General features: G+C 55.6%; 1 protein-coding gene across 6 annotated transcripts; it reads right to left on the reverse strand.

The window, feature by feature from the left end:
* Positions 1-272: 272 nt before the first annotated feature.
* Positions 273-8,125, reverse strand: SPATA20 (spermatogenesis associated 20). 6 transcript variants are annotated; one of them, XM_017669474.3, is made up of 16 exons: positions 7,929-8,125; positions 6,802-6,981; positions 6,634-6,698; positions 6,293-6,447; positions 6,064-6,207; positions 5,764-5,965; positions 5,401-5,531; positions 5,195-5,299; positions 4,876-4,950; positions 4,560-4,769; positions 4,285-4,477; positions 3,818-3,986; positions 3,317-3,528; positions 1,701-1,900; positions 743-823; positions 273-584 (listed from the first exon to the last, which is right to left on the reverse strand). In XM_017669474.3, the coding sequence occupies exons 2-16, from the start codon at positions 6,924-6,926 to the stop codon at positions 414-416; spliced, it is 2,238 nt and encodes a 745-aa protein (XP_017524963.1). In that variant the 5' UTR covers positions 6,927-6,981; positions 7,929-8,125; the 3' UTR covers positions 273-413. The 6 variants fall into 6 exon arrangements, with proteins under 6 accessions (XP_017524963.1, XP_073091550.1, XP_017524961.1 ...); XM_073235449.1 differs by lacking the exon at positions 7,929-8,125 and adding an exon at positions 7,096-7,242; XM_017669472.3 differs by lacking the exon at positions 7,929-8,125 and adding an exon at positions 7,096-7,242 and having other exon boundaries at positions 6,634-6,731.
* Between the last annotated feature and the right edge of the window lie 2,940 nt (positions 8,126-11,065).

Genomic DNA, 11,065 nt, shown 5'->3' on the forward strand with positions numbered 1-11,065 from the left:
GGGCAAGGATTAGCCTTTCCCCCTGGGTAAGTCCACACTCTCATCCCCATTCCTGGTGGTCATTACTGTTCCCCTGACTCCAGTTTCATTCAGGCTGCAGTGACCATGGATGGGGGCAGAGTCGGCCTGGTGACCTCTGAAGGGGAAGGAGGAATGTGAGAAGGCAGAGGGGTCAGCCGGGGGCTCCAGAGGAAGGGGCTTTGGGCTGTTGGTTCCCAGGCTAGAGCCTGAGGCCTCTCTCTCACGAACAAAGCGGAGGCCCAAGGTTAGCTCGGGACACTGTTAGGTTTATTCCAGGGTGAGTAGGTGCCCATGGAGGGAGGGACAACAAGGATGGCTGAGGGCACCAGGGCCTGAGTCTCTGGTGCGTTAGAAGCCCCACCTTCTGCCCAGACCAAGGCAGGGGGTTCCCATCACTGGTGCAGCAGTTTTCTTAATTCACAGGGCTCGGTGATGGGCATAGAGCAGGCTTCATGCTCATATACATAGGCGGTGGCCAGGTCTTCTAGTCTCCGCAAGGTTCTCAGGAAGGGCAGCTGGCGGGACAGGAAGCTAGATGGGTCACCGTCGGCCAAAATCAGCACCTGGGCAACAACACAGTAGATGAGGGGCACCTGGGGGCGCTGGGACTCCGGCAGAGCCCACCGGTGAGTTTCCTCTCCCTAGGCCCTCAGATGAGTAGGAGATACTGTGGAGTGGAGGAGGGGAGGCAGAGGGTGGGGCCAGGCTTACAGATGCAAACCTTGTTAGGGATGTAGATGGAGTGGACACACTGCAAAAGAGCCTTGGTGTCCTTGGCCTGGGGGTCTCCGCAGATCACAATCTGGTCAGAACAGAAAGGTAACCCCAGTGACAGGTACCAGGGGCTGGACCCAGACCCACCAAGGCTTCTCCGTCCACCCTACCCCAACCCTATAGCCCTAAGAAGGAATGAGGACTTAGCTCAGCACCCCCCAGACCAGCTGCCGGGAGTCTGCCTCAGATTCACTGCTCAGCAAGTGCAACACAGTACACATGCACACATGTGAATACACAAAATGACAGTGTCATACCTAGTGGTAGAGATACAAACACAGAGAGACACACAAACACACACACACACCATGTAAGACTTGATATACTGGAAGACATACAAAGACACAGAGACACAAAGTTGCCATATATACACACAGCAGATGCCCATACAGAGGCAGATACCACATATAGAAATACCACGTACACACACAGAGGCAGAGATACATAGGCAAATGTGCAAATATAAGCAGGCAAACCTGAACAGGGGGCAAACACATGTAAATAGGAAAACACATACTGGTGAACACTCATACCAGCACACACTCAGGAAAGCAGACACGGCCTCATACATCCAGATGTGCATATACCTGCACACACCCAATCACATGGATACAGAGACATGCAGAGAAACACTTCAACCACATATTTGGCACCTGCCTCCTGCCCCTGCCACTCTGAGGCCCTGTCACAGGCACTAACACTGCTCCTCAGACACACACTCACAGAGGCCTCCACCTACAGAGATGCCCCTGTGGGGACACTTGCCCACATATTCATAGACCTGAGCTGGGGGACAGCCTTGGACCCCCACCCCATGCCTCCGACCCCCGACTGTGGCCTTAGTTCCGCTCCCACCTAGGGTCCCAATCCAAACACTTTCACACACACATACACACACCCCAGACCTGCTTGAGGGTCTGCTGGTGGGCCGAGAGGGCGCAGATCATCTCAGGCAATGCCACAGGGACACGGCGCAGGCGCTCAGAGAAGGCAGTCAACAGGCACGCACACTTGTCCATCCAGTCCTTGTGGCCCGTGAAGCCATGTAGCCGAAGCAGGTTGTGGGCTGACACAGAGTTGGCACTGGGCTCTGCGCCATCCTGGTCTGCAGGCACAGGGGATGGGAGCTTTGAGGCAGGATCACTGGGTCTCAGGGTCCTGCCATAGGACTGTGGTCAGGGCTACTAGGGGATGGGTTGGAGCTGAGTCCCTGCCCACTGGCCCCTGCCCCAGGTCTGACCTCTTCTGCTGTCTGACACTCCCTGCTCTCCACTTGCCCCTGGCTGAATGGCTGGTCTCCAGGCTCCTCCATCTCACTGCTGACACCCCAATCCAGCCACCTAGCAGCTTGAGCCCAAGTGGCATCCTCCTTGCTGCTCCCTCGATCTCTCACCTCCCACTTCTAATCTACCCACAAGTCTGCTGGGTCTGCAGCCAGAATAGATTCAAGTCCTCCTACTTCTCTTCATCTTGTACTTTCACCTGGTCTGGGCCTTCACCAGCCCTTGCCTGGAATGAATGCCACTGATGGTCTCCTAACTGGTCATCCTGTTTCCCTGGCATTCTTAGATCTAACCAGAGCAGATCACAGTCCACTTTAAGCCCTCCAGAGCCTTCCATTCCTTGCCATGCCTTCAAGACCCTGCAGGGAGCCAGCCCCACCCACTTACACTCCCTCCACCCCACATGTTGGCCTCTGGCCCCTCTCCTCTGGGCCTCTCACAGGCTGCTCCCTCTACCTGAAATCCCTCCCCAGCCCTCCGTGATCACAAGGCCCCATCTTGCCCTCCAGCCCTTGGTTAGATGACAGCTGTCACAGGTTCAATCTGACCTCTCCACAGCTGAGTTGGACCCCACTTGTCCCCTCTCAAGGCCCCTTCATTCATTCAGCTGACGTTCCTTGAGTACCTACTATGTGTCAGGCCTGCACTAGATCCTGGGGATACAGCAGTGACAAAGTCCTATTCCCGGGATGCTTACATTTGAGTTGGGGGAGAGAGAGCATTCACAGACCAGATGCATCAGGTGATGGGTAAGCCTAACTGAGAAAGGTGAGGGGACAGGGTGCACTAGAGAGGCACCTACTTCTTCACAGCATTCACAGGGCTAGCTGTGTGTTTGTGTGTGCATTTCTGCATTAAGCATGGCTTTTTATTAGTTGTCTCCCCTACTACACTGTAAAGTTCTTGAAGACAAGGATCAAGTCAGCTTTGTTTCATAAACGAATCCAAATGTGCCAGTTACTGCTGCTAGGCATGTTCACAGAATAGCTAATCTTTATATCAACCCTATAAGGTAATACCAGTGTTAGCTCCATTTCACATATTAAGAAACTGAAGCTCTGGAAAATAATGACACCAGCCCAAAATTATGCAGTTAATAAATGGGAGAGATGGCCCCAGGAAGGCCAAGCCCCTGCCACACCAGCTCTTTACCACTCTACTGCCTTGTGCCTCCCCGAGGGAAAACCAAGTCCCAACTGGGTCCAGCACCCCAGGCAAGCTACACACCCACCACTGACCGTCTTTCAGACGCAGGGGCAGGCCAGCCCCCAGCTCAGCCTCACTACAGAAGTAGCCACCACCCTGCGAGTCCCAGAAGAGTCTGTCCTGTGTGTCCTGCAGCCGCAGAGCCCACTCGAGCCATGCACTCTCCTGTGAGGCCTCGTACAGGTCCAGCAAGCCCCGCACTACAAAGGCGTAGTCTTCCAGGAAACCCCAGCAGGGCGGGTTGCTGTAGGAACAGGCATTAGGCGACCGGCTGGGGACAGGCCCAGGGAGAAGGGGGTTTTCCCAAAGGAGGCCTTTTCATGTATTCTTTCACTTTACCCTCAAAATCTGCCTCTATGCTGGGTACCATTAACCCATATCCCAGATGAGCAAGTGGGTAAAGGGAAGTTAAGAGCTCACAGCAGGCAGATGGTTAAGCCAGGACCAGAGGCTACCCAGAAGAGAGGAAAGGGGAAGAGAAAAGCCAAGGTTGTCTAGGGAGACAAGCCTTCCTGGGCTGCTTGGTCTCCCACCTCTGCTCCACGGTCCCCCCAGAGCCTGTGTAGCAGGTTCGCATCAGGCGGCCGCTGGCCACATCAAACATGTGCCGCTTCAGAAACTTGGCCCCATTGATGGCGCAGTTGATCAGCCTCTCCAGGCCCAGAACAGCCCCCGTCACAGCGTAGCCAGACACCATCAGTCCTGGAGGGAGGTGGTCATGAAAAGCTGGCTGGCTCTCCAGGCATGGCCACCCCACTTGACACTTCTCTGGAGCAACAGGGTGAGCAAGTAAGGGCTTGGGCTCCAGTGCCAGGCAAGGCTGGGCTGAGGTGTGACAATGGGTGAGTTATTTAAACTGTCTAAGCCTCAGTACAATCTGAAAATTAAGAATAAACCTGGTAAAGGAAGAATTAATATTTAGCAGGTGTCTGACATACAGAAGGGCCCTGTGAAGGGTGATTCTATAAATGGGATCAGCCTCAAGACACCGCAGTCCCACCGTTCCAGGCGGCCAGCATCTTGGTGTCCAGGTGCGGTTTCGGCCGATGTTTCCTGGCCTGGAAGAGCTTCTCCAGCCCTGTATTGAGCAAGGTCCGTACAGCCTCCATGTCCAGGCCAAAGCGGGCAGCAGTCAGTTCTAGCGAATACCGGACATTCAGCAAGTTCTGGCCCTGCAGCTCCCCTTTGGGGTCCTGAGGGAAAGAGCCCTTGTCCAAGGGAGTCCACTCACCTATCTGGTTTCAGGACCCCTCCCATGTCCCCAGGCATCCTTACCTGACTGGGGCCAATGTTGCCGGCTTCTGTGAGGCCATAGTGTTTCATGAGGAGCTGGCCCGAGGTCAGCGGCTCGGTAGCACCCAGCACAGGCTCGGGGAGCAGCTGCTGGACCTCTTTGACAGTCCACACATAGAAGGCACCCTCTTTGGGCCGAATGTCCCTCTCCGGGGGCGAGTCTGCATCCTCAGCGCTGTAGAAGCCTCCAGACTGTAAGGAGGGGAGAACTGGCTGGTCACAGCCTTCAGGGCAGTAGAGTCCCTGAATGCCCCTAGACCCCACGCAGCCAGGCCCGCCTGCCTCAGTGGACACACACCCGGTGACTCAGGTTCCGAGACACGTACTGCAGGATGTCTTTGGCAACATCAGCATAGAACTCATCACCAGAGATCTGAGGGGTCGGGGGAAGGAGGATGTAAGCAGAGGTCCCAGGAGAGGACTGGGGGTCGAGGGTGGACAGACAGTCAACATTCTCCCAGGAGAGTGAGGAGGGAGCCTGGATAGCAGGCATATGGGAGGGAATTAGGAGTGAGATTATGGGGGAACTGCAAGTCCCCAAGAAGGCCCTGGAAAGGGCAGCGAGAGGTAGGTGGACAGGCTGGATGTCCTTGCTCTAGGCTGGGGTCAGGGGTCACCTGGAAGGCCTGTGAATAGGCTACTGCAAGCTGCCCCTGGTCATACAGCATCTTCTCAAAGCGTGGGACGTGCCACTGGCGGTCCGTGGAGTAGCGGTGGAAGCCCTGTACCAAGTGAGAGACAGGGCTGGAGGCTGATCCCAGCCTCTGCCTCCAACCCTGCTGCCTCCTGCTGCCCCCTCCAGGAAATGCCTAGCCCCCATCACCTGCCCTACGTGGTCTCGGATACCCCCATTGGCCATCATTTTCAGGGTGTGCAAGGCCATCTGCTGGGCCCGGGAACCATCCTGGGTTAGTTGATGATCGAGCCAGTAGGAGAACAGGAAGTTCAGGATCACTGTGGGCACCAGGAGCAGCAAGTAAGAGGATAAGGGGGCAGGGGGCAGAGATCCCTGATTAGGAGGCCCTTGGCTAGGCTGGGGTTAGGAGTTCCCTCAATAGGTCAGGAGGTCATGGGCCAGTCAGGAGAGCAGGAGGTTAATGACCAGCCAGGGGTCAGAAGATCATTGTTCAAGACAGATATTTGAAGGCCAGGCTTGGGGGAGGGAACGCATGAGGGGGGCACTGACCCGGTGTGGGGAACTTGGGGGCCTCAGCAAAGCCACCGTACTCCTCATCATAGCCTTCGTCCAGCTGCTGGAAGCAGCGACTTTTCATGGTGGCAGCAGAGGGTGGCACCTGGCGGTCACCCATGCTAATCTCCGACCGAGCCAGCAGGGCTGTGGTGACACGCTGACTGTTTTCGAGCAGGGCACCCTTGTTCTGTTTCCACTATAGGAGGCAGGGGCAGACCTGGAAGTCAGCATGGGTGGGGCCCCTTGTCTCCTCGCCCTTGACCTTGGTCTCCCCACTCCCTGATGCACACCCACCTTGTCCCGTATTCTCAGCAACACCGTCCGAAAGCCAACTCGGGTCAGGCCATCCTCCAGGGGGAAATAGGTGCCCCCCACAAAGGGCTGGAGGTTGGGAGTCAACCACACATTCATGGGCCAGCCCCCACCATTGCTGGTGGCCTAGCAGAGAAGGGGCAAGGGTGAGGGGAGTGGCCCTAGTGCAAAGGCAACCCCCGCCCCACCCCTCCATGGGAAGACCACTCACCTGCACAAAGGTCATGTATACCTTGTCCACATCAGGTCGCTCCTCCCGGTCCACCTTCACACAGACAAAATCCTCATTGAGCAGTTGGCCAATCTCCTCGTTCTGGAAGGACTCCTCTTCCATCATATGGCACCAGTGGCAGGTGGAGTATCCCACTAGAATGGGGCCATGGGGGGCCCAGCGGGCAGAGTGACTGACCACAAGGAAGGCCAGTCAAGGGGCCCAAGCTGGACTGAAGAGACCCTGACCTCTAGTTTCCTGGGGGTCCCAGGTCCAGAGGACCCTTCCCCTATCCCCTATCACTCCTCCACCCTCTATCCCAGGGAAGGCAGGTGTCTTACCTGAAAGGAAAATTGGCTTGTTTTCATTCCTGGCTTTGTCAAAGGCTTCCTTTCCCCAGGGGTACCTAGGTCAGCAGGGTAGGGCACCACTTATAAGCCTGAGGGGAGGGAAAAGGGGCTGAGACCCAGCAGCCTGGAGGAGAGCGTCACTTGGGGAGAGGTACTCACCAGTCCACAGGATTGTAGGCATGTTGCAGGAGGTATGGTGACTTCTCATTGATCAGGCGATTGGGGACCTTCTGAGGGGTGGACTGGGTGCATTTGGGTTGGCTTCCCTTCGCTCCAGCAGGCATGGGCACTGAACTACTGACTGTCACACTTCGGTCCTTGTCCCGGGAGGAGCTACCCCTGCATGGGCAGATGGGTCAGGCAAAGGGTCCCCACCCACCTACCACAGGGGCCTGCCCCACCCCACCCCACTCCAAGCACCCTTCCCAGAATCCGGCTCCCAGCCCCACCTACCTTTCTGAACCACGGGGGAGACCCTTGTGACCCCCCTTGTGTTTTTTGGGGGCTGAAGAAATGTGGCTCATTGGGACTCCCTGCCAGGTTAGCCTCCCCCAACCCCTTGGACCAGGTGGCGGCAAGGATGATGACTGTGAGGTCAGCATGAGTCACAGCGGGTAGAATTGTCCATAAGGCTCCATTCTGTCCCCCTAACAGGGCCCCTCCCCCGGGGGGGGTTGCTGGGGATGTCTCCTTGGCATGACTGGGTGTGCCATCTGGGCAGGAAGGCTGCACACTGCTGGTAGCTGGACAGCAAGCATATTTGGGTTTGGGACTGGCCCCGGTGAGGGGCAACAAGAGGAAAATCAACAATGGGGACTTCCTCACTCAACTTCCACTCACTGGGCACTCCTGAGAAACCTGGTCCTGTGCCAGGATCCCAGGACCCCCAGAGAATCAGAAACCGGCTCTGATAGGGGGCTCAGCCTAGGCAGGTGGTGCTGCAGAGCAGACCTAAATAATGGCAGACCCTTGCAGAAATAAGAACTGTGACAGGCCAGCCCAGGGTACTGTTGGACAAGGACCCTTGGCCCAGAATTGTGGTTCAAGGAAGGCTTCCTGGAGGAGGTGTCAGAACAGAGTCCCTGGGGAGCTAGCCCTGCGGCCCCCCCAGGGGGGGCGGGGGTAAGGAGGGCATGGCTGCTTGGGTCAGGTCGTGGGAGCAGACTGGGGGTGCGGGGAGGACAGGCATGAGGAGGTGATCGGGCACGCATTGGGGACCAGCGCCGGGACGACCGGTCCCGGGGCCCCCCAGACACAGGACGCGCCACAGCGGCCCACTCACTCACCCGTATCTGAGGCTCGCGACGAGGCCCGGCCCAGGGTGGGGCAGCAGGAGGCCGCGGCACTGCCGGGTCTGCGCGCCCAGCCCGGCTACTCGCGGCTGTGGGCCGAGACACCGCGTACACGACTGAGAGCCCGAGGCTGTGAGAGGCGGGCCCGAGCATCCACCGAGCCGCACACAGGCGGGTCTTAGTCGAAACTCCCGGCGGCGAGGCTGGTCTCCGAGCGCCTCCCGGTGGCTGAATGAGGGATTGCAGACCCAACAGCCCGGGGTTGACAGGACCCAGGTCTGTGCACAAAATTGGGATGGCTCAGCTGAATCTCAACCAGCTGCCTGCGGAAGCATAACCCCCATGAGGAGAACGTGGAGGGCTGTGAGGATGCCAGGACCTCGGTATGCCAGTCTCAGCTCATTTTGTCCAACCCTTGCCCATTTTACAAATGGGAAATGAGGTGCAAGCAGAAGGCATGTGTTTTCCAGGCCCATCCACCAGTGAGTTTTGCTTTTGCCTGTCCTCTCCATCTCAAGGTTCTGCTCAAATCCCACGCACTCCAAGAAGCCTTCTCTGAATAATAATGATGAGCCAACTTTATGTCCTATCATGTACTTTACACCCTTGTCCCATTTGCTACATTCTGCCAATACATATTGAATGCCCACTGGCTGCCAGACACTCTGCTAGGTACAATGATGGGCAGAGAGAAACCAGACTCCTCCCCTTGTGTTGCTCACAGTCTGATGAGGGAGGCAGAAGCTAATCTGACAGCCATACAAATTAATGTACAACCACCCACTGTAATTAGTGGCATGACTAGGTATGACAAGAAACCTGGTCTGGTGGGAGAGGCAGTGGTGGCAGGGGTGGGGTGGGGGAGTGGGGAGTGGGTGGAGGCTTCCCTGAGGAAATCACCTTTGTGTAGCAGCCATTGAAGAACAAGAGGATGGAATCCAGAGAGGGTGTGAGAAGAATGCTGGGGAAGCAGGAGGAACAGATGTGCAAAGGCCCTGTGGTGTGGCAATGAGTCAGTGCTGGGGAACTGCAGATGGCCCACATGGCTGCAGGACAGAGAACTAAGGAAGAAAGGTAGTAGATGAGGTTGTGAGGCTGGGGAGGAGGGCAGGTCTTGGAGGGACTTGTGAACTATGAAAAGGAGTTTTGGTTACTGATGAGAGCAGAAGATGTTGGAGGGTTTTAGTAAAGGGAGTGACCCTACATTTTACAAAGATCCCTCTGGTTTCCAGTGGAGAATGGACTTGAAAGGAGTAAGAGTGGAAGCAGGCATGGTTAGGAGGCCTTAGCAGGCTCTGGGGGAGATGGTGGGGCCCTATACCAGGTGTAGGTGGAGATCAAGAGTAGATGGCCTCAAGGTCTGTAGAGGAGGAAACGTCAAAATTGGCAGTGAGGGAGAGGGAGGTACTAAGAGTGATTTGCAAAGTGGGGCTTGTGCTGAGTGGTGAGGCCATTTTCAAGGAGGGGGTTGGGGAAAGGCTCAGGTGGGGGTGTTCATGAGATCATTCTTGGAATGTAGGTTTGAAATTCCCTTGAGACACATATGTGGAGATGACAAGGCTCTGCAATGCAGAGGGGAGGTCATGGAAGAAACCAGGGGGCATCATCCAGGGAGACTGCAGTGAGGAGAGAAGGGGGGCTCAGGCCCCAGCCTGGGGGACTCAGGAGTGCACCTGTGAAAGACAGAGACGGAAGAGCCAGAAGGTCAAAGGAAAACCAGGAGAGGGTGATGACCCAGAGGCAAAGGGACAGAGATTTGCAAGGAGGGAGGATCCACATGGTCAGGCTCCAGAGAAGCTGCTAGGATGGAAAGAAAAAGGTACACTGGCTTTAGCAACATGGAGACCATTGGTAGGTTTGGCAGGTGCATTCAGTGAGGTGAGGCTGACAGAGAAGCTGGTTGGAGTGGGTTGAGGAGGGACGAGAAAGAAAGGGGATGCAGAGAGATAGGATGGGTGCTTGATGTGAGGGGAAATATGGAAAGACACTTTCAAGATGGATGAGGCTATGACAATTATCAAGGGGAAGGATTTGGTTGAGAGAAGGCAATTGACAATATCAAGGAGAAAAGAGATCTCTGAGAAGGTTGGGTGATGGGGTGACAGAAGGGTTGGCAGGCTGGAGGGTCTGGTGGGTACTCCCTGGAAGGACTGAGATTAAGATCAGAGAACAGGAAGCCTGCCTTGAATGTGGAGGGACTAGGGTGAGGACAAGACCCAAAGTGTGACCATGGGCAAAGGTAGCTGAGAGGTCAAGGGGTGGCAAGATCATCCTCTTGGATAAAGGAATCACATGGGATTGAGCAAGATTTGAGGAAGAAGGCTGTGATCCAGGCTGGAAGCATGGCAAGAATGAGGTAGAGCACAGCGCCAGGTAGAGAGGAGGCAAGACAGCCTGTGGCTCCCGCCTCCAAGGAGAGTCTTACAGGAGGAAGATGGTCCAGAAGTAGCTACGGGAAACAAGGTTGCTAACCTCTTCTTCGTGGGAGTCAAAACAGCACCCTTTGGGGACTGGGGAAGATGGGTGGGAAGGGAGGGATAAGGGGGGAAAAGGGGTATTATGATTAACATACATAATGTAGCCGGGGCGGGGTGGGGGAATACAGGGAAGGCAGTATAACACAGAGAAGACAAGTAGTGATTCTATAGCATCTTACTACGCTGATGGACAGTGACTGTAATGGGGTATGTGGTGGGGACTTGATAATAGGGGGAGTCTAGTAACCATAATATTGCTCATGTAATTGTACATTAATAATAGCAAAATAAAAATAATAAAAGCCAGTCCAAAAAAAAAACACAGCACCATTTGGGAGTCCTTAGGGTACTGTTCACAAAGGATAGCCAGTTTAGAAGAGCAGGGACCAGGCAGGGGAGGGGTGAAGGGTGGGTCAGCAACCAAGAGGGGTGGAGACCTCTCTGGGGTGGACAGCAGAAGACAGATGGGAGCTGGCCTCTGGGCACTGCCTAGCACAATCGGAATGAGGGGTAAAGTAGGGTTATTCCTCATGATTAGTCTCTGAGGAGGGTGGGCCCTGAGCTGAATGGACATTGGCCTGGGAGGAGCCACACAACTTCATAAGGAAGGAAGTCTAGTTTCTGTTTGACAAGTAAGGAAACAGAGGCACAGAG

Source organism: Manis javanica, chromosome 4 (assembly GCF_040802235.1).
Source record: "Manis javanica isolate MJ-LG chromosome 4, MJ_LKY, whole genome shotgun sequence".
Taxonomy (NCBI): domain Eukaryota; kingdom Metazoa; phylum Chordata; class Mammalia; order Pholidota; family Manidae; genus Manis; species Manis javanica.